The sequence below is a fragment of the Pimephales promelas genome, chromosome 15, assembly GCF_988280905.1.
Source record: "Pimephales promelas chromosome 15, fPimPro1.hap1.1, whole genome shotgun sequence".
Taxonomy (NCBI): domain Eukaryota; kingdom Metazoa; phylum Chordata; class Actinopteri; order Cypriniformes; family Leuciscidae; genus Pimephales; species Pimephales promelas.
The window spans coordinates 25975608-26003516 of record NC_142783.1 but is presented as its reverse complement, the minus strand read 5'-3'; the positions used below and the strand labels follow the sequence as shown (position 1 = coordinate 26003516).

The following is a 27909-nucleotide window of genomic DNA, read 5'->3' as shown; positions in this document are numbered from 1 at the left end:
TTTTATGGAAAACATTTGGTAGCACTTTACCATGAGGTCCCATTAGTTAACGCATTACCTAACAAAAAGTAATACGTATAGTAAATTTAATTAATTGTTACAGGAGTTCCCATTAGTCCGTGTTCGTCACATTAGTCTTACAAAATGTATTAGTAAATGTTGAAATGAACATGAACTAAGGTTAATAAATGCTTTAGAAGTAATATTAGTTCATAACTAGTTAACTAATGCAAATGGAACCTTATTAATGCGTTACCAATGTTTTAAATGTACGTGTTATCAAAGAATATACTGAGAATGCATGCTTAACTTGCTACACCTTTATTGCATTGAATTATTATTTGATGTATTATACTGAGTTGTATTACAGAAGGGTTTTTGTTAAGTAAACCTCTAATGGACACTTGAGTGCAGTGCTTCACATTAAACTAATGGACATGCATAATTAATACATTGCCTTAAAATACCACTAAATGAATACAGAAGCACAATGATTTTTTTTTTTCATAGATACCACCTGTGTGTATTCGTAGTAGGAATTTTGATAAACAGTAAGAAACAAATGCAAACTGACCATGCCGACAAAGTTATGGAATCATGTACCAATATAGCGCACAAACGAATTAGACAAAGAGCAAGCCAAAATGGACGTGAGGCTATATCTCTGCAAAGCCTTTAGCATATTCACGCACAACTTGGTACAAGTCAGCACAAGCATGACCTGAGGGTACACCAGTAGCTTTGGCACAGCGCCATCTACTGGCCAGGAGATATGAAAAATCGGTTCACATGTTTAACATTTCTAGCAGATACAAACATTTCCCCTCAGGGCTCAATGACTAATTTCATATAGCTTTAAGAAAAAGAATCATTGGTTTAACAAAACAGTTGTGGTGGTACAGAATTTGCCTTCAGGCTGTTCAGTTCTAGCACCTAAAGAAGCAACAACTGTGTGGTGAAGATTCAATCTTGTGAAATCTTACTAATGGCCATGGGAATGTCATCTAGAGTACTAGAAGTATTCATGCGGATCATTCGGATGGAGGTTGTGAGGCTGCTCTGAGTACGATGAGGTTTTCTTCTTTGAAATAAGTTCTGGCATAGATATGACAGGAACTTCTTGTGAAGAGAAGCATAAATGAAGGGGTTGTAGCAAGCCGAGCTCATGGCTAGCAAGTGGCACGACACCTGTATCACATTGACGTGATTCTTGCTCAGGATGGCGAAGTCCGTGTCCAGGTCGCGAATGAGGTTGACTACCTGCAAGGGGAGCCAGGAGAACGCGAATGACAGCACAGACACCAGGAGGAGACGAAAAGTCTTGCGTCTCTTGCGCCCCCACTTTTCCTGGTTGGAAGGTGTAGCGGCCATGAGCCGAGTAGCTCTGTGCTGCAGGTGGCAGGAGATTGCGCAGTAGGAAATGGAAACTGCTGCTAGAGGAACAAAATAGGAAAGAAGCAGGAAGAAACATGAATATATTAGACGACCGAGCTCCTGCTCGTGCCAGAACTCCTCACAAACTGCCATTTCGTGGCCAGTTGCACTCAGGTCCAGGTACACCGTGTGCAAAGCAGTGGGGGTGGACATTGCCAAAGCACAGAGCCATACGCTGACCACCAACCAGACGCAGAAGGAACGACCTCCTCGCCGCCGAATTGGGTAGGCGACCACCACGTATCGGTCCACCGCGATGGCGGTTAATGACAGGACTGCCGCAAACGCAGTCGCAGTCTGCATCAGGGTAACAAAATGACACATGAACTGTCCGAAAACCCAACCGCGCTCATCAAAGGCGTAAAACGCGGTCAGGGGAACGCAGAACAGGCACATAACCAGGTCAACCAGGGCCAGGTTTCCGATGAGGAAGTTTGTGGTGCTGTGAAGTTTCTTGTTCAGTCCGATGTGGATGAGGAGGACAAGATTTCCAGAGCACGCTACCAGGACTAGCACTGCATAAAGAGGGATGAAGAGCGGCTTCAGGTCCATCAGGAGCTCGAGTCCACTGAACGATGACGCGGATGCATCTAAAGACATGTTTATCCACGATTCGTTATGTAGATAGTCCATGGTGACAGCAAACACAGGCACCTGTTTGAAATAAATTGAATAGATATGTAAACAATGTATAAACTTTAATTTTATATAGCCTACACTCATTTGGAATTTTGAGGTAAGCGTTTTTTAAAGAAATAGTTTTATTCAGCACTGTATCTCAAAAGTGACGACATTTATAATGTTTCACATAAATGCTGTTCTTCTGAACTTTCGTTTCATCAAAGAAAGAGTTTTCAACATTGATAATAACAACATGACATCATGACTTTTGCGTTAACATACACACCACTTCTAAGTCAAGTGGCGTGTTATTTACACTCATTTTGAGCTATGCGTGTGTATGCGTGTATGTCTACGCCGTTAAATGTCTGAGTGAAACAAAGCAAAATGTAGATCTACATCTGGGGAGTGATATTTTTTTCCATAGGATGTTAGGGGAAGACTCATAAATGGTATTAACCCCAGTGACGGGTAGGTTTAGGGACGGGGTTGGGGTAGGTCATATATATATATATATAGTAATGTAACGTTAAGTCAACGGCGTTCATAAACACGTTTAAAAGCGATTATGCATGTTGATGGCACGCCAAAAATGAAAATACGAATTGGCGTGTCATGCATACGCCATTTCATGAGATCAATCTGATGATAATCAATTCAGCGTCAGAATAACGATCTGAGGATCATGTGACATTGAAGACTGAAGTAATGATTTCCCATCACAGGAATAAATTATGATGTATATGTATTATGTACTCTGATGTATAAATATGTGATTCTGGATCTCAAAACCAGTCACAAGTAGCACGGGTACATTTGTGGTTTTTTTTTTCTTTAATGCCAAAAATCATTAGGATATTAAGTAAATATCATGTTTAGTAAATATCACGCTTTGATTTTACGCCTTTGATATTAAGTAAATCTCATGTTTCATGTAGATTTTCTACCATAAATATATAAAACATTTATTTTTGTGAGTGAATGATAAATCATGAATATAAGTGGACAATTTTAAAGGCGATTTTCTCAATGTTTCGATTTTTTTTTTTTTGCACCCTCAGATTACATATTTTCTAATAGTTGTATCTCGGGCAAAATTGTCCTGTCCTAGCAAACCATAAATCAACTGAGAGCTTATTTATTAAGATTTCAGAATATGTTTACATTGACCCATGTGACTGGTTTTATGGTCCAAGGTCACATATGATGATGTATTGCCAAGACAAACCGATGAACGACATGATTAAAATTATTATTGATATTCAAAATTTTGGATATTGCTTACAGGCAATTTAAATAGGAAGTTTAACAATCTTCTAAATGTCTTGAATTTAACTGTTTTCATGCTGTTGGCAGCTAATAATTTACCACACAAAACACTGTGGTGGTCAGTTATGTAAATTCACATTTAATTTAGACCGGGTTGTATTTTCTTTAACCTTGCAGTCAGAAAAGATCTGCGACCCATTTTTGAGAACCAATGATGAAGCATTTTGGTCTGAAACAAATTCAGTACCTCTTTAGATCTAAATGCCCTTTGTTAAAATAAACACAGATCACTACACCGGACAGGATTGGATGGTTTATTTGTGTGTAATTTAAAGTGGATATGTACTCGAACAAGACCAATCTCTTTTAAATAAAGGATAGACTTAAATGGCAAATTAATCTACAACTGATTAAATGAACTGATCATATTGCAGAAACAGCAAGTGAATCTTCTCTTTGATCGGTTCTCTGACCTCACATAAGTGATAAGATACACAAATATTATCTTGACGTGATTCATGACTGCTTATAATTTTTGACTTCAATCATTGCAAGATTGAGATATCAGTTTAAGTCTTTCACCATTTTCTGAAATCTACAGTGCATTAGGTGTACTGAGGAGGAACCAATTTTATCTCTTTGAAATAAAATTCCATCAACAGCCATTTGAACATACTTGTAAGAAGTCACTTTAAATTGGCTAAGACTGAATAACTTCAGCAGGCATTTTGGCTTCTATCTATTAGAGGACCCTTATACAAGATGTTAGATGCTCACAAGTGTTCACTAGAGGATAAATGGAAAAATATGAAATAATAGAACAAGAAAACACATCAGAGCCTGCTTATTATTTCAGCTAATTAAATAGATGGATTTACCTTTTGCCAAAAAGCCATTAACAGGTTGAAATAACAGCAGTTCCCAGTTGTTCATTCACCTGAACATTAACAACATTGTGAGACTGGCAAAGTCATGCATGTTGCATTTAATTATACAGTGATTGAGATCGGTTCTGTTGGGTAATCACAGAATGATCCCACCAAACTGGATGAATGACACATCTCAAGTTTAAAGGAAGAAGACAGGATTACTAAGATCATTCTCTAAGCACGAGAGAGAAAGGCAATTTAACCGTTGGTTGAGTCATATTGCCCACAACCCTAAAAGTCAGATTCAATCTAATAGGCTATACTGTAACTCAAGAGTGTGAGATGAGCAACGAGAGCCTGACGTCACACATTTTCCTCTGATGATAAATGAGTTTAGAGGACGAAACACTCCATTGGATGAATAAAATTAATGACTGATGAGCAATTATTTAATCTAACATCCGTCAAATGCATGTTTTCAATAAAGATACGACTGTAATTCTGAATATTTGCATTTACAGACAATTATTGGTTTACTTGATTAATCAATTAAAAATCCTTGCAACATTGTCTGATTGTTTAATAGGCAAATTTAGCGTTCTAATTAAAATATTATTGCGATAAACACACTGCATTATTTCAATAAGGATGAATTGCCCACCTTTGTCCTCTTGATCACTTCTTCAGTGGATGATGCATGATCCAAAAGCACTTAGCCTACTCTTTAAAAGGATACAGGTAAGACTTCTTCACAGACTGAGTAAATCACTACGTTGTCTATTAAATGCGACCCGTGTAAATGTCCCTCTTGAAAGCTTCACAACTTGTGTAGGTTATAGATTCGGCGCGAAGATCGCCTCCAGACACGCGCATCCTTCAACACGTCAATGCGCGCAAGTGAGGACCCTTCAGTAACGACCAGCCTGCTTACATAATCCAACATTGTTCCAACACGATTTCAGACCTCGTCTGCTAAATGAATAAATCTAAGAAAATTAATTTAAAAAATAAAAAAACAACAGTTAAACAAAAAAAAATATATCATTAAAAATGAACGCATTTAAATACAATTCTTATTTTGAATATCCAACGTCCAGCAGCTCGCAAGGTTTTGAGACACACCCACGTTTTCGTATTAGTAATGAAAGAACTACACTTACAAATAAACAAACGAGACACTGAAAACGGACATCAAAAGAGGCGTTGACCAATATTAGCTTTTCTCTCCAAGCTTCATTAATGTATCGAGGAAATATTCAAATAAATAATCAAAAATAGCCTAATCAAAATATTGTAAACTACCCCAACAACAACTTATGATGTTGAGGAAGAAACTGGAAGCAGAAAACTTACATTTTAATATTGAATATAGCACTCATGCAATAAATATTTTTTACACACACAATATTAAATTTGTATGTATAATTAAAGAGGTCAGCTGAGGAACAAAGCTATAATCATATGCTATAATGCTTCCAGAACAAAATGACAGGAATGCCCTAAAGGTGTGACTCATCCATATTCAACAATAGTGACATCTATTGGTTAATGCTGGGCAAACATATCAGTATGCATCACTACAAAGGTCACAAAGGAATCTCATTATGGCTCCTTCAGAGTTTTTATTATCCTTTTAGATAAAGCGAACAGTTACTAAAATGTTTTAAAACACACACAATTCTCTACTCATGTTTGATTTAGTCCACTAACCTACATTCAAATTTAGGAGAATGTTCACATGCCAGACATTTGATTATCAATTCATACAAATGCGTAAATAAAATGATGTAATGAAAAAAATGTATGTTTGGTTTAGGGTATACAAGTTTCAATACTACAGGAAAGGAGTAAGTACATAGCAAAAAAAAAAATCACAAGTAAATAATAAAAATACATTTGATGATACATAAATGGAATGTTTCATGATAATGTAGTGAAGTTCCTCTGGCTGAAATGTCTCCAAGATAGAGATTTTATTTTTTTAATCACTCATGTATTTCTTTCAATATGATACAGTAATGTACCTTGAATTGAAAACTGGATTAAGGGAGACAAACAACCAAAGACACCTTCATTTATCTATGTGAAACAAATGATCCCATTAAATGGATCATAATTTAGTTGCTTTCCACAACAAGAGCCCATATACTCTTAATTCCCCTAATACTGCTGGTCAGGTTATCGCTGGAATGTGATTATTTCTCTGGGCTTGGGCACTCTTCCTCCTCACATGGCTTGTCAGTTTGGGCTGAGCTAGCAAGAGCCTCACTGTTCTGTGTGGGCAAAAGAAGTAACTCCAGCTCCTCTGCATTGATGGCCACCCTTTCAGGAGACATCCAGCGCTTGAACTGCTCCAAAGCACTGCATGAAAAGACAACACTGAATAATTACATCCACACTAAAATCATTTGACCATAGAAATTATAAATGGCATTTGTTCAACATAATCAGAATGAATGGCTCCTAAAATCTTGACCCAAATCCTAATTATTAATAAAACAGGCTCTTAAAAAAAACATGGGAGTTAAATGTGGGCATCGTATCTGGCTTAGTAGCAAAACATATTTATATGCGATGTTGGTTCACAGACTCAGTCGAAGAGCAAGTCAGCAACAGAATGGTTCGAGCAGAATAAATTCAGTTTTTTAGATTGGACAAGCCAGATCCTGACCTTCCCCTGACATTTTACTGTGTAATCTAAAGTAGACCATTTCTGTGAGAAATGGTCTACTTTAGATTACACAGTAAAATGTATGGAGGAATGGCTGTGTTTTTGTAAGAGTAAATTTGCAGAGGTTATAGTCAACATCACACAATTATTAACAATTAATAAACTATGACCATTCAGAAATATGACTGGGTTTCTAAAGATACAAAGCTTAATGCAAATGGGTGAAGTGTCCCTTTAAGAGAGAGATGTTATTCAAATTAGTTATAATCTACAATTAAAGTGAGGAAAATGATACAAGTTGAATTTTTACAATACTTGTAGACGATGATAAACGAGGGTGAATAGTTCAAGATGCCTCATCCTAACCTCTGATCGAAGTTTCCTTCCTGGAACAGTTCTGAGGTTTGGGCATCGTGGAGGAATCTATCCCAGCATTCCTTTTTAGCCTGGGACAAGGAACGGAGCATTTCCCTTGACGTAACTTCATTTGATTGTCCCTTGATCCTCTTCAATCGATTTTCTGTACAGTAGAAACACAACACGCTCTTAAAGAACAAATAAACAGGCCATATTTAAATAACATGATTATCAAATGCTATTCCCTGTACCTAAACTGGCAATGTAAATGTCAGAATCAGCCATTGGTTCCCAGGGGCTAAAAGATGCTCTGGGTGAGTTTGAATGTGGGTTGCCTGGTGAGGAAGGCTCAAATGAGTCTGTAAATTGCCCAGCATCCTGTTCCTCAGGCTCTGGGAGACTTGAGCAGATCTCAGACCACAGTTCTCCACTAGATCGAGCCGCGTGGATTTCAATGTCGTCAATCATCACGTTTCTGAATGGAAAATCATTTATAAACAAACTCGCGTGTTGAAGTTATACATGGGATATCAACAATCATGGGTTGAAAATGAAAAAGGCAGCCCTGTCATGTTTTCTGTGACTAAATAATGCAAAATAGTGTTCATTTGCTGGTTGTTTACATGGCAAGCTCTCAAAAATCTTAACGACTGTTGACATTGATTACTAGCTCTTTAAGCGAGCCCGTATAATGGAGCTGTAGAAAATGATCAATCTTAAAACTAAAGCAGTGGTGCCTACCTTAAAGTACAATGCTCTCAATGCAGCACAGACCTAAAATCACACATTAAAAGGAGAAATAAATTCAAGAGTTAGCATGTAAAACCCATACTTCTGATTGCTTTGCCTTCTCTGCTACGGAGATGCACGTAACCGGCAGGGATTACCCGTCGAATATGATTGGTCGTCACACCTGTCCGTCAATACTTCCGTGAATACGATTGGTCGAAGAGATACGTTTGGAAACGCTACTTCCGTTTACTTCTTCAGCACATTGACATCGGGTCGAATTTTTCAAGTAGGACATTTGATCTCTCTTGGCAGTTATGCATTTAGTCTATAATCTAGCATTTTAAAACAACATTGTGTAAACTTGTACTTGAGGTGCTGCATATTGTTATTGTATTACTCTTTAATGTTTAGTTGTGTGATAAGAAAACCACGTATAACATTTTAAAGCCCAGTTTGTTGCGTATATATAGAATAATATTCTGTTATTTCTGGTTATTTCACTGTCTATTTGCTGTTTGGCTTGCAACATTTAGGTCAGATCCGATTCTCCTGTTTGTTGACCTGAATCAAGGAAGGACGCATATTTGGACGCATCAGTGGTCTGAGGTCTAAAGACGGGTATCCAGACATTAAAGTTATTAAAATGAGCAAACACAGCATAACATGCGTCACAAGTCAAATTCAATTAAACTTACTCGTTTGGTTTAAACATCATGCATTCTTTTTTAACAACTCTCATTGTACCCTTCTGGAAAAAAAGCTTAGGTTTGCTGCTTTATTCCTCCCAGCTAGGCGAGACTGCTCTTGGCTGGATTAAAAGGGGATTTCTAGACTTTGTAGACCAGCTTGGCAAAGAATAAGTTGTTTAAGTTGGTTCTTTTTTCAGCAGGGTAATAACTGAAGACTCAAGTCAGGTGTATCTCAGAGTGAAAAGACTGTCTGAACATGAAAGTGATTTTTGTGGAATGAACAAGAAATGAAAATGTGATTTGTTGCAGGCGGTGCCAGTCAGGCAATGCAGACTGTGCTCAGACTGGCAGCAGTAGCGGTCCCTATGGGTTTGCTGCTCTCCAGAACCATGGCATGGATCTCTAGTGGCAAAACACATATAGAGCTCATCACTCGCTTGAGAGGTTAGTGGAGAGATGTATAAATAGATAGAGACATAGATAGTCATATAGGATGTTATTGTACATATGTATGTCAATACACAGATTTATGTAATTTAATGGATATAGATTTACTAGCATAGCATATGTGTTTTTCTGTGACAGATCATGGAGTTATCCACAGTGACCGAGTCTTTAATGCTATGCTTGCCACCGACAGAGGGATTTATTCAAGAGACCACCCTTATGCTGATTCTCCCCAGTCCATAGGTGATTTCTTTCAACATCAGGCATGTTGGTTTCAAAATAGATGAAATAAACTGAAGAGTGCTGAGCCATTTTTCACTTACACATTGTTGTTTTTTCTCTCTATAAAGGATTCAAGGCTACAATTAGTGCCCCTCATATGGTAAGTCAGACAAACCCTTCTAAAAGTAGATGTAACTGTCATATTTAATATGTTCTAATGAATGAATGATTGCTTGTGTAGCACGCACATGCTCTTGAGGTTCTCAGTGACAAGTTAAAAGAAGGAGCCTCAGCCCTGGATGTGGGTTCAGGAAGTGGATATCTCACTGCATGCTTTGCCAGAATGGTGAGTGCAGTCTTGTTTCAGCATGTCATAAAAGTTTTTGATATAATTTTTCATTTTTATAATTTTTATAAAAACAAATACCTGCTGCAAATGATCAGAAAAAGAATAAATATACAGTATATTAATCCTATATATACAGTACTGGTCAAAAGTTTTAAGCATTACTATTTTTAATGTTTTTGAAAGAAGTCTCTTATGCTCATCAAGCCTGCATTCATTTTCTAATATGCTTATTTGATTCTCTGTTATGATCAGATGTGCTGCTTAATTAAAAAAAAAAAATCTGGGAATCTGTGATACTTTTTTTTCAGGATTAGTTAAATAGAACAACATTTATTCAAAATAGATTTTTTTTCTAACAATATAAATCTTCACTATCACTTTTAATCATTTTAACACACCCTTGCTGAATAAAAGTAATAATTTCTTTAAATATATATATATATATATATATATATATATATATATATTTTTTTTTTTTTAAATGACTGAAACATTACTTTTCAAAAATTACTTTACAAAGTACTTTTTACTTTTTTGAAAATTCAGCTTGTTCTGATCACAGAAATAAATTAAGTAAATTAAAATAGAATTTTTTTAATTGTAATAATATTTCACAATATTTTTTAACAAATAAATGCAGGCTTGATGAGCATAAGAGACTTCTTTCAAAAATGTAAAAATAGTAATGTTTCCAAACTTTTGACCAGTACAGTATATAGAATTATAAACCACACCCATCAGTGCTTATATATTATGTTATATGTTTTTCAATATGTTTAACAATGTTTATACTGCAGGTAGGGCCCTCTGGAAAGGTGGTGGGAATTGAGCACATAGATGAGCTGGTGCAAGCCTCTATGAAAAATGTCCAGGCGGACGATCCAGAATTGCTTTCCTCTGGACGAATTAAGTTAGTGGGTGAGGGATTAAAATAATAGATTCAAATGAATTGTGTTATATTTTTTTATACATAGAAGCACAAACATTGCCAATTTGACTTGTTTGTTTGCATTTTATGAATGAAGAATGTTTCTAAATATTTTTTGTGCTGTGCTTTTTTGCAGTGGGTGATGGACGGTTAGGTTTTCCTGATGAAGCCCCCTATGATGCCATTCATGTTGGAGCAGCTGCGCCTACACTCCCTAAAGCTGTATGCACAATATGCATTTGATTTAATTGTTGTTTATACAGCCTGCAGTGGTCTGATTTAAACATGTGTATCAACAGCTTCTGGAACAGTTGAAACCAGGTGGGAGACTTGTTTTGCCTGTGGGCCCGGAGGGTGGAAGCCAAGTTCTCGAGCAGTATGACCGTCAGAGCGATGGCACTTTCCTCAGGAAAGCGCTGATGGGTGTGGTTTATGTCCCACTAACAGACAAACACCACCAGTGGCCAAGGTATGTATTAGTTCTTATGAGATGAATCAGATTCAGAACGCAGTGATTTATATTGCACTGAAGCTCATCACATTTGTTTCTCTTCCCAGTGATGAGCTCTGATTGCAGTATGGTTCCCCCTGCAGGAGATGGCGCTGGTGCTGTGGTTCAGCAAGCCCTTAGTGCTGAGGGGAGGCCTCTCATCCCATCTCACCTGCTGCCTAGCAACACACTCGTCTGGATCATTCGGATTCTTGACTAAAAACTGAAGTTCAAATGCAGCAGTGGATTGAAATGAATGCTGTATTCTCTGAGGTGGTGTTCCTTCACATACTTAAACTGAGGGAGCAAGACCTTCCATAGGGCTTGTGATTTCAGTATGCTACATAAGTGGCTATTTGTTCAGCTTTAACATACTAGACAGTGAGAAGCACTCAAAATAGAGTACAGTTCTAAATGTAACTGCTACCTTTTGATGTTTTTTTTTTGATGTCTCACTGCTCACTCAGTTTACATGTCCAGGCTTATATAAATGGGAAACAAAAATACTTTTAGCTATTGAAATTAAGAATGAGTTTAAAAATGTATTCTCTTTTTCTTTTTAATTCTGTGTCAGAGTCAGATGTTTTGTTGAAGTGTTTCTGTTGTCTAATCAGCTGTGTAATTTGACAAATTTAATTAATCAAAGAAATGTTGTAGTAATCTAAGCTAAATGTACACAATTAAATGTAAACACAACTAGGCATTGTGTTTTTTCCCCACAAATTGGTAAAGCTGTCAGAATCTATTAACTTTTTTTATTACCATTAAATATAACAGTATAGAGCAGTGCATTAAAATAACGTAGGGGAAAACAAGGGAAACACTGTGTAAAGAGATATTAAATAAATAAGCTGACCATTGTCATTAAATAAAATAAGCAATTGATTTTTCAGGTAAAAATTGTTTTGAATAATTTTTATTGTAAATTTCATCATGCCAAGAAAGTGAATAGAATGAAAGCAGATTTTACACCGATTTTCTACAAATAATTCGTAAACACATGACGTCACGGTGATGTCATCAACCCAAGACGGAAATAACATTGTCATTGAACCGCTGGATGGCATGGCTCACGTGCGTGAGGTGGAAGGTAGCAGGTTTCAGTTCATTACTTTGCTTTGTAAAAAGAGAAAACAATAATTTCCTGAGACACTTGTATCGGGACAAAAACGTGAGTGTTAAAACCCTGGGAACTCAACGAACAGCGTTAAATGTCAGGAGAAATAGTGTACAAGTCTCCTTTAATTTCTCAAAACAGCAGCGCTGCACACAGTTAAACGACATGGATACTAAAGGGGCAACCAGGGAAGAAGACAACTGTGATACAGAGAGCACGGTAAGAACAAACTGCGCTAAACGTAAACACGAGGAGCCGGATCAGGCAGCAAGACCAGGCCGCGATAAGAAGCGAAAGAGGGGCGGAAAACAGCAGCGTCCCGGAGAGAGGTACGTGCCGCCTCCACAGAAACGCAACCCGGGTGTGAGTTTCAGTCAAGAACATTTTGCGGAAACCTCCTACTATTTTGAAGGCGGTCTTCGGAAAGTGCATCCTTATTATTTTGATTTTAAGACTTACTGTAAGGGACGTTGGGTTGGTAAAACTCTGCTAGAGGTTTTCAAGAGTGAGTTTCGCGCGGAGTCTATGGACTACTACCATGAGGCTGTCAAAGAGGGGCGGATTAAACTGAATGAAACGCCTGTGGATGACCTGAATATAACACTGAAGGTAAGAGATCGCGTGACAATGCTCAACGGTTGTCTCTGTGTATGTGGTCCTGTTTAATTGTTATGTATCTCTTTTACTCGTCTAGAACAATGACTTTTTGAGGAACACAGTGCATCGCCACGAGCCCCCTGTGAGCGGGCAGCCCATGGAGGTTCTGGTGGATGATGGTGAAGTGGTGGTGGTGGATAAACCTGGCTCGCTTCCTGTGCATCCCTGTGGGCGCTTCCGTCACAATACTGTCATCTTCATTCTGGGGAAGGAGAAAGGCCTTAGTGGTCTTCACACAGTACATCGACTGGACCGCCTCACCTCTGGTGTGCTGCTGTTTGCTCGTACACTTGAGGTCTCCCAAAAACTGGACGAAATGGTTCGTGAGAGACAGGTAAGACAAACTCTCTGAATGATGCCTACTTGGTTTACAGTCTGAAATGTCTCCATGCTGTTTGTTTCCCCCTTCACACTTACTAAAGGAATCGTACACTGCAAAAATGCTACAGTGCAAAACTTTTATTGGTTACCAGAAAGTTTAATTACTATATATGGTAAATAATTTTGATAGATCTAATGATACATTTAATGTAATTTTACTGTAAAACACCATTAAATTTAGTTTCTGAAAGTGAAAAAGAACAACTCATTGTATAATTTATAGTGAAAAAAATGTAAATTGACATTCCCACAATTCCCTGCGTGACAATACACATTTTATGTATTTTTGTTAAAAAATTTTCTTATTTTTTTCTAATCAGTTTTGTACATTAGGGTTTTATGTTACATGTAATGTTGTTAAATTAGTTTATTGCATTTTTAAAATTTCATGTGTGTTACCATGATGGTGTTTAATGTTTGTGCGAATGAGACTGTGCAGCTTCTAAATATTGGTGTTAATTTTCTTGTGGAAAAGTTTATAAAGAGTTTATGATGAGCGTTGATTGATCATGTGACCTATCAAGATCAGAAATCTTGTTTTCCCTTTGAATTATGTTGTTTTTCTCTAAAACCATTGGCAGATATTTCTTCTTGTTTTAATCGATGACAGTATATTGTATTGCTCAGGGGGAAAAAAAGACTTCTTATCTTGTCATTTTTCTAATGTACCATGATTTAGATTTTTTTGGATAAAAATACAGAGGATCACTTTTTCAGTGTGATCAGAAGGGACAGTAAAAGTTATTTCCATTTTGTAGTGGTTGGGAGAAGAGGTATTCAAGATTTTTTTTGTAAAATTAATCAAAAAGTAATGCATATTTGTTGGAAGTGTTTTTAAACTTTGAAGCGTTGAGCTTTAACCATACTTTTGTTCTGTTTTTCACAGTTAGAAAAGGAATATGTGTGCCGTGTGGAGGGGGAGTTTCCAGAGGGTGAGGTGGTGTGTGAGCAACCCATCCTGGTAGTGTCCTTCCGCGTGGGCCTTTGCAGAGTGGATCCCAAAGGCAAAGAATCCCGCACAGTCTTCCAGAGACTGAGCTATAACGGACGCTCTAGTGTGGTCCGCTGTCTGCCTCTCACAGGACGTACTCACCAGATTCGTGTTCATCTTCAGTTCCTCGGCTTCCCAATCCTCAACGATCCCATATATGGGTCTTCTGCATGGGGTCCTAATAGAGCCAAAGGAGGGCTGGTAGGTATGAGTGATGAGGAGCTTCTAGAAGCTCTAATAGAAGAACATCGTTCAAAGGAGAGTCTGCACTTGTTGGATTTGCCTGATGAAGAGGTCTCAGGAAAACAAGGGCCGAAGACGGAATGTAAGGTTGGTGCTGAAGAAAACCATGATCAGATAACGGTACTTGAGTCAAGTGGTGGTGCATGTGATGATAGTTCCTGTAAAGTGCCCCTGGGTGAAATAACGGCAGGAGGCAGCCAAGGACTTCACAAGAGCACATCTGCAGTTGAGTCTGAGGGCGAGATGAGTGGTGCTCAAAAAGAAACAAATTCTATCTCAGATGAAGCCCCCAGAACTGCAACATCGAATTATTTTGTCCGAGATCATTTATGTGGCGAGTGTAAAATTGTGCGCCCTGACCCAAAAGAGAAGGATTTGATAATGTATCTTCATGCATTACGCTACAAAGGAGCTGACTTTGAATACTCAACCCGACTGCCTGACTGGGCCAAAGAAGACTGGATTCAGGATTAAACTCAAGTCAGATGTATTCATGCAACATTTGTTACCAGATACCACTGTGCACAAGTTTACAATAATGGTTTTTTTGTTTGTTTGTTTGTTTTTTAAATACACTTCGTTTACTGAATACACTAATTGTGAATTCAAAATGACTTAATTTCTTAATTAGTCTGTTCTGCGGTGCATTTCTTTTTTTAGCACCTTATTTGATAAGGACAACATTTCATCTGACATTAACATACAGCAATAAAACATAAAACAGTCCTTTTTTGTGGGAATGCAAATTATTTATATATATATATATATAGATGGAACTTATATATATATATATATATATATATATATATATATATATATATATACTGTATATAATTTTAAGTTCCTTCTCCCCCTACAGGTGGGAGTAATTTTAATTAAAATCCCTCATGCAAAATGCCATGTTATGCATAGAAATTAAAAAAATTAATTGCATCTTATGAAGTTTGAACCTGTTGAGACCTGAAAACCACCCCACAAAGTGTAACCTCAATTAAAAATATTTAATTTTTTATTGAAATTCTTCGTTATAGTTTATCTTTTGACAACTTAAAATCTGATTTTACACACAGGCTATCAACAACAGTAGTTCAACACCAGCAGGTTTTATAATACAGCTGCATAATCAGAGGGGAAACAACTTTTGGCACAATTCATTATTAAATTTTGGCACTTTGTATTTTAAGATGCTTTTTTAAGTTCAAGGGCACATCCGCTGGCCTTAATAAATTAACATTAAATCAATCTGAGTATAAAAAAGAGACATATTCTTTCTAGCAAACTTTTTTTTCCCTCAGTGTAACAGGTTTAACTGACCTTTGATTCCAGTTTTATAACTGACATTTTTGTGCACATCACAATACACCACTTTTTACATACAACTTTTTGCATTCTGATTAATGCATATCTTTCAAATACATACTGAACATGGAAGTAACACTCACAGTCTTGTATAGAGTTCAAATGTCATATTGCAGGTATTTATAAATCTCGGGCATTAGTGAAACATGTCCACACACTGAAGCATTTAAGTAAAGCACACTGTTGTAATTGGCCTATGTTCTAATGGGCAGTCATTGTCTTTTTTTAAAAGAGGTACTTTTATGGCTATGCGATAATAAATATAGGTTTGAAAATAATTAAAATAACATGCAAAGGTATTCATTGGTAAAACAGTTATAGCCACAATAGCAAGCACATTTATGCCAAGTTTTCCTAGCATAAGTTAAGCGCAAAATTACGGTATAGTTGGTTTTCAATGCTTGATAATTTGTGTATAAAAACTGTAAATTGTAGAATTTAGATTTGCAGAGCTTGGTTGTTGAGTCTAAATAACAGTAAAGATAATGATTGTGACCTTAAAATTATGGAAATTAGTTGAAAAGTTCATGGCTTGGTTGTGTAAAAGATCAGGCACAATTGTTCGTAAGTGCAGTTCAAGGCCCCTGAAGAAAGGCTTTTTCAAAGGCTATTGTGTGTGCACATTCAATGTATATTTACATGACATGCAAGGAATCATGCAAAAAAAAAAAAAAAAAACAGTCTCCTCTTGAAATTGTGTAAGCAGCACTGTGTATACTATGAAACAATTAATTGATGTTTGCAAATGTCTAGGTCTCTTTCAGACAGATTTCGAAATGTAATTGCTCCTGAGTATAAAAGTTCAGCCCACCATAAAGTACTGTCCATGCTGTGGTTGTTTAGATTTGCTCAGTGTGTTGACAATATTGATCAGCTGCCACCTTCACCTTTTCCATCCCTTTTTATCCAGACATCGGGCATGTCAGGTTTGCTGTTGGGCAATATAACTGGCGCCTCACTTTGTGTGGTCCTCACCCTACCAGACCCAGGGGAGGCAAGGTCATATACAGTCTCCTTCAAGGATAGACGTAAAGTTTCTCTCTTGCCATTGAGGTGGCCTGGTTGTAACTCTTCCTCTATCTTAACAGCTTGAGAGACTAATATACCAGGTTCTACTTCACTTAAGCAGGTCTCATTGGAGTCTTCGAGTCCCTCTATGGAACTCTGAGACTGGCATGACAAAAGCCGTTTGTGTAGATGACAGCTAGTGGCTTCATCTATTGAGAGTGACCTTTCATTGACAGTGTCTGTAGTCTGAGTGATCATGATTTCTTCCATGCTTGAGGAAGATGATAAAGAGACATTCCAAAGTTGGAGCCCACCTCTCGTCTGGCCTCGGCATTTCTTGCACAAAACCTTCTCCTTAGATGCATCTTGTGTAGGAGCAACTGCAGGACGCAAAATATTCTCTTTGTACGGAGATGAGGTCTGAAGTGCTGGAGGTGGGTTGCAACCCTTAAGGTGCCTGCTACACATGTCTGCCCTGTCAGCCTCAATGCTGACTCCATCATAGTCTTGCCTTGGACTAAGGCCACAGAACTGAATATCATCGGAAAGAACAGAAGGTCTGTTGGACAGCTTGCTGGTGCAAGTGCTATTCTCGAAGCTGTCGCTCAACTGGCAAGCAAGTGGCTGCAGCTCATACTGTTCTGGCTCCCGTCCTCCGATCGGTTGGCGCTTTCTTTGGTGCTGCTGGTTGGGGCAAAGAAAGCCTTCGCTTTCTTTATTAAAACTTCTTCGAACCCGAGAACCTGTGCCACACCCAAATGCCCCATTAGCTGCGGGATTGGTGGTCCCTTGTTCTGTAGCCGAACAGGACGACAGTATATTTTCAGTGGCTTGCTTTGTACCACAGGGTAGGGTTATGCTCCCACAGTTCTTTTGGGGGCCGAAGAAGCAACACAGCGACTGGAAGAAGAAAGTGGCAAAGCCACATGCAACACACTTCACAAGCAGGAGGAAGATTCCAAGCTTCCTGAAAAGCAGTGCAGTTGCGGGTAACATAATAATGCCCACGCAAAAATATGCCCCAGCACCTGTTGCTACCGGGTAACCCATTCTCTTTAGGGAATGTGCAACCCTGCCCAGTCTGTCACTGTGTGGGGCCAGGCTGTATGAAATGCAGTAATTGGCCACAAAGTCAACAGAAAGACCTGCAGCTGCTGAAATAAAGAGTGCTTCCACACCATTTAACTGCCATTCCAAAAGCACAAGGAGACCAACAGTAGCAAACACGCTTCCTCCCACTGCAATGGACACATATACACTTAATAGAATATTCCACGTCATCAGTAAGAACAGTGCAAATGTCAGAGCTACCGAAAAGCCTGCCACCTCCAATGTCTCTGAACTCAAGCAGTGCTGGAAATCATATAAGCCTAGCTGGCTTACAAACCATCCTTTCTGCAGTCCCATTGGAGCCTGGGAGATTTCTCCATTAAACCATGATAAGATCTCTTGATAGAATTGTGACATACTGCCGTAGTTGAAGCTGTACAGTTTTACAGTCTTGAATATTACAACAAGGGCAGTGATTCTACCATTTGAATCAAACCTCAGGCCTCCGCCACTGGTTAAGCGCCCCTCTGCATACTGTTCTGCCACCATCATGCTAAGGCACTGCTCGAAAACACTTGGTGGGTATGGAAAGGGAATATTATTGCAGCAGAAGCTAAATGCATCCTCACTTTCTGAACAGCGCCGTATAGAAACCCAGTGAATCAAACGTTCGACAAAACACAAATTGTCTTCTGCAGTTTCTTGGTCAGCTGTTAATGGAGAATAGAAGCTGTGGTTTTGAATTTTTCCACACAGATCCCGGAGCCACAGTTGGGCTTGGGGACTGGTCATATTGAACCCTGGATCAAGAGCTAAAGATCCATTACTTTTTGGATCAAAGTGGTCACCATCGTCTGATGGAACGATGCCCCAAATTAGAGTCAGCGTCATGGGTTCATCTTCTCCCTGTTTCATTCGCTCAAACATGAACTGATGACGATATTCAGCATCGTATCTCTCAAAGGGATGGCTGGAACGGAACAGCTGAGTTGTCCTGCTGTTCGAAGTTGGCAGTTTCATGCCAGGGTCTACGCATGATATGTACGTTCCACCGACTGCGAGAACTGCAAACCAACAGATCCATATATATCGGAATTTCACTACGCCACAAGGCAGGATCTTTAAAAAAAGCAGGTTCGACGTGTCCGAAAACCCTCTGCCTAATGTCCGAAGCTTCTGCCTCAAGGTAAACAGGCAGCGCTTTCTTGAACTTGTCTCCCAGAATCCACCTGTACTTTTTGAGCAGCAGGGCTTCCACGCTGCCTTTGCAACAGGGTTTGAAGACAGCTCAGCATAGCGTTCCTGCAAAATGAGGGTGCAAGGAAGCCAAACAAGAGCAAATAATGTGTTTATTAATGAAGCACTGCCAAGATATACAGCGAAGCATCTCACGGCAGTGATGCTACTTATGTAGCCTGAGTAAAACGTTATGCTAGATGTCAGACCTGACACTAACACCAAGTATCCTATTTCCTGTAAAACCCGGTTCATTTTCTTCTCAAGGACAGCTTGAGGGTTGTGGCTTAGCTCTAGTTTCCAGAAATCAACAAATGTCAGGGCTTGATTTAGGCAACTTCCCAAAAGGACAAGGACTGATGCAAGATTGAGGATTGGAAAAAATTTCAATCTAAATGCAACTTTGTAGAAAAAATATGAGGTGGAAAGTGATAAAAGGACAGACACCAGTGACATCACCGCTATAAATGGGGATTTGAGATATATTCCCATTGTGAACAAAAGTGCAAGAGCTGCAAGAACAGGATAGACAGAGTCCCATGCCAAATAATACTTGAAAAGTTTCTGTTTAATTCCCAAATCCATTCCTGTTATCGTGGTGGTGTTGTAAGTGAGCTCACGACCCTCTAGATGGTCCAAATACATTTTCATCAATGGATCACCTTTCTCCACTGGTAGAAATACTACGCTATATTTTAGAGACGGAACCTTGTATTCAACAGTCTGTGGTCCCAGGAAGTCCTTGTCCACAAGGTAATGAAGAATCTGGAAGATGCTTGGAAGTTTACAGCGGTGTGGGACAGATGCACAACGGCCAAATTTACTCCACTCAGTACATGATGCAACCAGGCTTCTGTCATGGTAGTAAGGGGCACAGAATCTGAGCAGACCAAGGCTTTCAGAAACATGCTGTGAAGTCAGACTAAAGCAGGAAGAAATGTTGTTCAGAAGAGCCAAGTAGTTTCCCAGAGACCAACTTGGACAACACTCATTTTCCACTGTGGAGCCGTACAACTCTGATCTGACCTGGCAGAGTTGATCAAATTGTTTCCCTGAACGGATCTAAAATAATGGAAAAAAAAAAAACATTAGTTGCATTTCGCAGCAAAAAGATCGCAAATATAAAAAAAGATTTTTAAATTGAAAATGTAGTTTCTTATGCAGAACCAAACTTCCTCTACAGGTATCTATGATTACAAATGATCACTAATGATTCAATAGTGTAATATATTAATCTGATTTTATCACATATCCAACAAAACACTGAATTGAATTTCTTCTTGAGAATATTATCCTTTCGGAAAAATATAGTCCTTGGTTTACCTGTGTCTGTTCCATATGGCACATGGAGTAAATTGCCTTTAGGCTCCAGAGACTGGCAGAGTTTCCAGAGCGGAAGACCAGCTGAGCATAGCGCTCTCCTACAGAACCACAGATTAGGTGACCAACAACAGCATAACATATAACGTGCTGTGCTCCATTTACTGATTTATTAGGTTAGGAAATACCTGAATAAAATCTCACCTGGGGGATTGCAAAAAAAATTGTGCTCAGCGTTATCTCTGTGCAACATTCTCCTTGATCGTTCTCTTAACTGAGGTTCAGATATAATAGTGTCCTCTCTGTAAGACAAATATGTTTTTCAACATAAACATAACATATAAATCATTTAGTATTAAAAGCAAAGTCTGATTAAGTGAAAATATCAGTAGTAGTCATTTAAAGTATGTTAGCATCATACGATCGGCAAGAAATACCCTGCTGTAGTTCTTTCTGTGAGTTGCCATGGAACTGGGGATAATGATTTTCCAGGCCCAGTGTTTTGCTGTAACCTCATCCAGGTTGCTAGACGGATACTGATGTCTGTTCCACGTGGTTCAAATCCCTATGAGATCCGATCAAAGACACATGAGAGGTAAGCAGAAACTCTTTGAAGTCATTATAAAAATGAATTGAAGTCATTTGAGAAGCCAGTTTACAATTATAAAGATCTAAAGTCTAGCGTTGGCCAGTTTATTCTCCGAAATGTATTCAAGCAGAAAATAAACTCTTAGGCCTGGTTTCAGAGACAGCTTAAATTAAACCAGGATTAGGCCTTCGATAAATTAGGTCATTTAAGTCACTTTTATAAACGTGCCTTATTTCTATATTATAGACATTGAAATACTCACCAACAAAGGGTCTGAAAAGTCTAGCAGAGGACCAGTCAAAATCCCAGCCAGGGAACAGGCAAACAGAACTAGCGTACATGAAATGAGTACAGTCATCGGGTACTCCACTATGACCTGGGAATAGCTGTAAAAATCAATGTTCAAATGGTCAAATTGAATCTAATTCCTGTATGGCACATTAACTTGCATCATACTACTGGTATTTGCCACCCTGCATTTTAGAATTACATTACCACATTAGCCTAATGCTTAAATGCATCTTCACAATTCCTTTAAATCTAATATGGAACATAAGGCTAATTTGTTAATGTGCACTACTGTATTACTGTAAATAATAATCCTAATATTGAATTTCATGTGATGTTGTTATAATCTTCATCATCAGTTGCTATAAAAGCAGCTCACCTCCTTGGTATCCTATGCAGGCCATCATTCCTACTAAGAAGACAAATATAGAAATATAACATATTTATATGTTTACAATCAACTAGATGCATGTCTATTAGCATGATATTAATAATAGATAAAGGGTCTGGACCTCACTGTCACCATGTGCCGCTGTACAGGCTTGTGGTTACTGCCATCATGAGATCCGTGAAGCCAATGGCACTGCATTTTATTGTGACACGAAGGCAGATGTGATGGACTGCAGCTATGGACAGTCTTAACAGGACTCGCTGAATGCAAGTCTGCTGGATGGTAAGCATTCTTTTGATCTGGACATACATTGCTTTGATTCGAAAGCTGGTGGCCACAGCAGGGGCATCTTTTGCCTTGTGGAGAATGAGAGTCAGAGCCCTGTGATGCATGATGGTGGAGTTGAGTCGAGGAGTTTGACTTGAACGGACTGTCGCTGTCTGCTTGGTTCTCTTCTATCCTGACTGGACACATCTGAGATTCTGTGCTGTCATTGTCCGGAGGACACAGCGAAACCTCAGGTATTTCACTGCACAAAAAAAGAATAGCGTTATCAGGTGTTTTAACTTCATTACTGTGCTGGTCTGTAGCTATACTTTCACACCACTACCTTTTCAATGTAGCCTACATTGAATGAATGTATTTTCAATGTAGCCTTGTTTCAACAGTCCGATAATTCATCAATTGGGCTGATCCAATTTCTGTAGTTTCTCAAGCAACTTACAAAATCATTAATTCAATCGTATGGTTGAGCCAGTCATTTTGGGAAATTATTTACTTTTTTTTAGCAAACAAATTTGTACTTTACTACATATCGGATGGCATACCTTTCTTACCACTGTTACCGTAAGGAACATACCGTTCCTTGCCACTGTTGCCTTGGCTTTTGGCTTGCTTAGTTTGGGACATTTAATATTCAACAATATTATTGATCGGTGTTGTATTACTTTCATGATATCACTGTGAAGTTGTTTTAATACAATCTGTATTGTAAAAAGTGCAATATAAATAAAGGTAACTTGACTTGACTAGTTATTTCGACATTAAGAATTTACGAGACACAGTATCAGATTCGTATTGAATCTTTTTTTAAAGGCGATTCTTATTGTATGAACCGGTTCACAAATGGACAGATCCGACTCCTGCAGTTGATGATCTAAGAACTAACTGATCCAGTCATTAAATGAACCATTTAATTAATTGTAAATGAAAATCATATTTCAGGTCGTTTAAGTGCAAAATCAGCTGTAAACAGATTGTTGTTTTGAGAGCACAATGTGTTTATGCTTACTTCATTTAATGTCATATTTTGCTGCTGATTTCACTAGTTTTTTACACACTTTAATTTGGTAACTTGATTACTTGATATTGAGTGTTTAATCATTTGCTTGCGTCAGACATGAACAAAAAGAAATGCGCATGAAAGCCTGAATCCATCATGTTGACAAAAAATAGAATGTTTAATAAAGATTTTGTAATGTAAAATAAATAGTTGTCCCACAAATCTTAATTTAAGTATACTTAACTTAATGTGCCTCTAACATTAATGTTTACAGCTGAGTGTCTGACAACTATTTAGTGAGCGTCTTACCCTATATATTAGATAAGCAGTGTCTGGAAAATGTATCAGCGAAATGCTTGAAGACCCAATTAGGCCAAGTGGGAGGGACTCCATCAGTTTACCCTGCCAACCGCATAAAAAAATATGAGTGCGACAACTGCTTAAAATGTACTGCTGAATAATGTAGATCACCTCAAAGAACCAAACCTTAAGATTCAGTAGGCCTATTCATTTTTTTTTCTTCGTTTAGTATATTCACAATACTAATTATGAACATTTATTATGGCTCTTTATGGGGAACCATCAGTTGTTACTGTGCTGAAGTATTGAAGTAGAAGCTTTATTGATCAAATAGCATAATGTGTCATGATATAAACCATGTTTCTATGTGTCCCTCTTTACCATATTTCAAATAAAATGTCAGGTTTGGTGTGAGAAAACATTAACAACTCCTAATACTATGAAGTTTTAAGTTATTTGCTTTAAACAAGCTTGTTTTTACACAGATCTAGATGACTCTTAGTATTACCAGGGAGACAAGCAATGCAAACACTGGAACAAACAAATGACTGCTGTTCAAGTTTATAAATGTGTCCAAGGAACAAATACGCTGCCTTTTTAGTTTCTTTAAGTGTGCAAACTAAATTGGGCAGATTATAATATGCACGACTGATCCCATTTAGCCACTGAGAAAATAAACAACCATAAATCATGTGCAGTGAAGAATAAAACGACTTTTGAACTAGACGCGTGTGAATAATGATTCAACAAAGCATTGACTCTTAACCCGTATGCCTTTTCTCTCTCACATTACTGAACTTCTTGATTGGCCTAAATGCTTAAAATGTTTCTCGGCACAGTGTGTATTTGGATGTGAGCTGCTTTATCTCCATTACCTCCATATTTCGAAGCAGCCTGCAATAAAACATGGCAATCTTTGTTGTGGATCAATTACTAATCACAGAGCTGTAAAAATAGCATCAGGAAATTTGATAATGTAATGTGTGATGAACTCGCTTATCATTGTTAGCAGATTCCCATTACAAGGCTTTCTGCATGAATTAATAACGTTACAAATTTCCACATGTGTTAAAACTTGTAAAAGCAGGCATAATTTCAACTCGGCATCTGACGAGGATCATGGGTTTACGTTGTGCGCATGCTGCAAGTGTTCAGATGCCTATCAAAAGGAACACAGGCATAATTTAATTTGACAGCTCTGCAGCTGGTACATCGTGTCTGGGTCCGCATTGCCAGGACTCGGAAGTGATTGTTGTGACCTGTCAGAATGTATAGGGTGAAATCAGTCCATCAGCAGACAAGTAAAGACACTAGAAATCTTGCACTTTGGATGGCTCTGAACGCCTCAAGGATAGGGAAAACTAAGCTTAATGGATATGATTGTGATTTCCAGAGTAAATTTGCTCATAAAATACCCTCTTTAACTAAAGTCGGCTTTGGGAGAAAGTATAAATATTTACTAAATACTTAATTTGTTTGCTCTCTTTGCACCAAATCGTATGAGCATATGATGTGCATAAATATTCAGCAAAAAAAAACATTGCTCAGTTTATATTCCCATCTCACTCAAGCTTTTAATACTCTGTGGAACTTACATAGGAGTCACGATCTGGAATAAATGCCTGACATGTAACAGAAACTGAATATAATGGACACTTACGCTGCAAGAGATTTACTTCAGGTTGATACATGGTGACTCAGTCTAGATCCGAAATAATTGGACCGATTCTGTGACACTGCTTTTAGGCACATCTTCTTGCACGTAAAGGGCAAAGTATCTGCTGTACATTGGCTAAAATCATATTTTTAATAATTCAATTTTAAATGGCTAAAATTTGAATTATTAATCCTCAAATCTTATAATCAACTTTATTTTTTACGAAACCATACTTAGGAACAAGTATGCAGGCTGAATAAAACTTGATGAGAGTAACAATATCATTCACACATTGATTGATTGTCATCTCAGTAATGTAAGTCTTTACCAAAAGATTCAGATTAATGCTGTTGCCAGTAGACTATAAAATCTCCCAGGCTGTTTGTGACCGTTTTGGGAGATGAAGAACTTGCATTTGTGTGTAGTGTGTAGTATCGTGTGCAGCCATTTTAAGTACCATAAACAACAGATAATAACATGGAACAAAACCTGTGATTAACAAATCAAACGCTGGTAAGGGAGGCCTATGTGTGAAGATCGCATTGGAATATTAAGACATGGATTCTCCGGAGAGGGTCAAACATGAGTCACTGCATCTTCTCCACCAAAGCTGGAGAAAGCATCTCACCATCTGCTCATACTTTGATATACAGATAGATTTCATCATGAAAGTTAATCATTGTTGATGTTAGCAGAACTGGGAATGTACACCTATGCTGAAGCAAAATATCTAAGTCAGAGTAACAAATGAGCCCCGTGATTAGTCAATCGTCTAACACCTCCATTTAGAGTCATAGATCCCAGATTATTAGAATTACTCCAGATATATGAAACATGCCTGACTAATGAGGATGGAAAGAAAAGATTTCCACTCCATTTTTGGGGGGGGCATTCATTAAAGGAATTGGAATATTTCTTAAATGTAATTTTGAATAGGCTAGTAGATGTCCTGTAGTTTGTTTTTTTTTGTTTGTTTGTTTTTCAGACCAAATGCATTTTAACATGGATTTAGCCCCTACATTAATTTATTATTATTAATAATAATAAATACATCTACACTTACATAAGTAAATATGAATGTAAATATATTCTGAACAAAAACATCAGGATTGTCAAGATCATATCTGACTTCAAAACATTAGGCTATATCAAATTACATGACATTGCAGTTAAAAATATTTAAATGAACTTAAAGTCAATATCACATCAGTTCCTCACAAGCTATAATTAATGTTCAGACCACATTTATGATACGGCATACCATTCAGAAATACTCAATTTTAATAATCAAGCATTCATTTTTATGAAGATACACAGCTAAAAAGTGTTTTGTAATAGCAGGAATGTCTTGATTATGTTATAAAGTTTAAAAAAATCAAAAATGACACAAGGAATGTGCTTACAGACTATTTAAGTAAAATTTGTATAGCACATCTACATAACATTATTTTGTCATTCATTGCAAGAATTTAAAGAGTATTTTTAATCTTTATCTTTTTGAATGACATGTGCATTGTAAGTCAAATATAGCCAATATTAAATGTTTTTTACCCTAAAAAATAATTCATATTGGCTTTTGTAACCCTAAAACATCGTCAAGAATCAGTGGTCGTGACGTGCCATATTATGGACCAAATAAACCCAAATCCAATAAATTATAGTAGCCTATTTAGTAGTAGTAGTACTATTTACACGTGATCTCCTTGTACTTTCAACCTATTGCTTGTTTTTTTATCCTAAAATTGAATTTTCCCTTGTAAACAAAAGCCAAAGTGGGTCTGATAGAGAGACACCTTAAAAAGCGACACGTTCATTATTTCTGATAATTTGCAAAAGCAACATTTTAAATGACGTACGTTCCTTCACAAGCAAGTACATTTCCTCCAACAATTAGCTTATAATCCTTAATATCCACATTAGCGTACAGTATACACGTACCTTTGAGCTTCTTCATGAGAAGGTCCCTCTGTCGTGGCTGAATCTGTGATTTCAGCATCATCACGCTCTCTAGAAATAGAAACGGTATCCATGCTTTAGTGTTTTAATATCCGCCTGTCACTATCAGATGTAGGCAATAATTCTGTGCAGAAATGTCGGGTTGTGTGCGTGCTGCTGAAGGCAAACCCTGCGTTAGTGTGTATATGGAGGCTGCTTCATCGTGCATGTGATCTGAGGTGTTGACAGTGAGTTGAGCGCGCGCTGTTCACCCGAGGGTGGTGCTGGAGAACAAAACCACATCGCGTTAACACTGCAAGGGTTTGTAGCCAAAGCCAAATCCAAATTGGAAATTATCTGGTATTCTTTTCCAAAGTCATGTGACCCGGTAGCTGAATTTGCTGCATACATTGGTCTATATCTTGGTAACGTTATAGGCTATAGATCTAGATATATTGGCTATATCTCATTAATAACTTTATGGTTTTGAGTCAAAAGTTTAATTATACAATTATGCTTTTTATCCAGCTATGTTGGTTTCAAACATCTATTATATTATATCAGTTCAAACTGTTTAAGTCGGCATGAAAGGGAAGTTGTGATAGTCTTTTCTGGTGTTTTGGGATCTCATGTTAGTGAAAGTTTGCCCCGCCCTCAGTAAACACGTCATCAGAGAAGAGAAGAGATGGTGCTGTAAGAGGGAGGGAAAGTTACTTTGATTAAAGATTAAGAGGGCACGTTAATTAAAAGAAATATAAAAATATGATATTTTATATACTATTTTAAATAATAATGAAATATAATATTTATATAAATAAAACAATATTCCATTAAAACAAGAATTGTTCATTTTGATTTCATGGTGACTTTAAATGTGAATGTTTTACAAAATCCTGTTGTTGTTTTTTTTTTTTTTTTTTTTTTTTTTGTAATAATTGTTGGGGAAAAAAGCAAACTTAACATAAAACCATAGCATACATTCACACAGGAGTAAATTAAGCTTATGCAAATTTCTTGGGAACTGTTC

General features: G+C 37.6%; 5 protein-coding genes across 11 annotated transcripts; 2 read left to right on the top strand and 3 right to left on the bottom strand.

Moving 5' to 3' along the window:
- Positions 1–315: 315 nt before the first annotated feature.
- Positions 316–5654, bottom strand: prlh2r (prolactin releasing hormone 2 receptor). The gene is made up of 2 exons (XM_039668646.2): positions 4855–5654; positions 316–2088 (listed from the first exon to the last, which is right to left on the bottom strand). Exon 2 carries the CDS (start codon positions 2065–2067, stop codon positions 964–966), a length of 1104 nt encoding a protein of 367 aa, XP_039524580.1. The 5' UTR covers positions 2068–2088; positions 4855–5654; the 3' UTR covers positions 316–963.
- Positions 5655–5795: 141 nt separating this feature from the next.
- On the bottom strand, positions 5796–7689 carry ccdc32 (coiled-coil domain containing 32). Its single transcript, XM_039668691.2, has 3 exons — positions 7473–7689; positions 7231–7384; positions 5796–6554 (listed from the first exon to the last, which is right to left on the bottom strand). Exons 1-3 carry the CDS (start codon positions 7687–7689, stop codon positions 6389–6391), a joined length of 537 nt encoding a protein of 178 aa, XP_039524625.1. The 3' UTR covers positions 5796–6388.
- Positions 7690–8102: 413 nt separating this feature from the next.
- On the top strand, positions 8103–11973 carry pcmtl (l-isoaspartyl protein carboxyl methyltransferase, like). 4 transcript variants are annotated; one of them, XM_039668659.2, is made up of 10 exons: positions 8103–8239; positions 8487–8571; positions 8952–9086; positions 9228–9332; positions 9440–9471; positions 9553–9657; positions 10458–10578; positions 10725–10810; positions 10888–11057; positions 11183–11973. In XM_039668659.2, exons 3-10 carry the CDS (start codon positions 8969–8971, stop codon positions 11217–11219), a joined length of 774 nt encoding a protein of 257 aa, XP_039524593.1. In that variant the 5' UTR covers positions 8103–8239; positions 8487–8571; positions 8952–8968; the 3' UTR covers positions 11220–11973. The 4 variants fall into 4 exon arrangements, with proteins under 4 accessions (XP_039524593.1, XP_039524605.1, XP_088976553.1 ...); XM_039668671.2 differs by having other exon boundaries at positions 11147–11973; XM_039668665.2 differs by lacking the exon at positions 8103–8239 and adding an exon at positions 8272–8325.
- Positions 11974–12102: 129 nt separating this feature from the next.
- Positions 12103–15193, top strand: rpusd2 (RNA pseudouridine synthase domain containing 2). Of its 2 annotated transcripts, XM_039668743.2 has the most exons (4): positions 12103–12249; positions 12337–12804; positions 12890–13186; positions 14120–15193. In XM_039668743.2, the coding sequence occupies exons 1-4, from the start codon at positions 12139–12141 to the stop codon at positions 14939–14941; spliced, it is 1698 nt and encodes a 565-aa protein (XP_039524677.2). In that variant the 5' UTR covers positions 12103–12138; the 3' UTR covers positions 14942–15193. The 2 variants fall into 2 exon arrangements, with proteins under 2 accessions (XP_039524677.2, XP_039524671.2); XM_039668737.2 differs by having other exon boundaries at positions 12103–12804.
- Positions 15194–15454: 261 nt separating this feature from the next.
- disp2 (dispatched RND transporter family member 2) lies at positions 15455–27183 on the bottom strand. 3 transcript variants are annotated; one of them, XM_089120426.1, is made up of 9 exons: positions 26886–26974; positions 23300–23392; positions 21830–22237; positions 21697–21729; positions 21292–21415; positions 20878–21005; positions 20645–20742; positions 20444–20541; positions 15455–20182 (listed from the first exon to the last, which is right to left on the bottom strand). In XM_089120426.1, the coding sequence occupies exons 3-9, from the start codon at positions 22180–22182 to the stop codon at positions 16697–16699; spliced, it is 4320 nt and encodes a 1439-aa protein (XP_088976552.1). In that variant the 5' UTR covers positions 22183–22237; positions 23300–23392; positions 26886–26974; the 3' UTR covers positions 15455–16696. The 3 variants fall into 3 exon arrangements, with proteins under 3 accessions (XP_088976552.1, XP_039524638.2, XP_039524648.2); XM_039668704.2 differs by lacking the exon at positions 23300–23392 and having other exon boundaries at positions 26886–27183; XM_039668714.2 differs by lacking the exon at positions 23300–23392 and having other exon boundaries at positions 21697–21726; positions 26886–27183.
- Between the last annotated feature and the right edge of the window lie 726 nt (positions 27184–27909).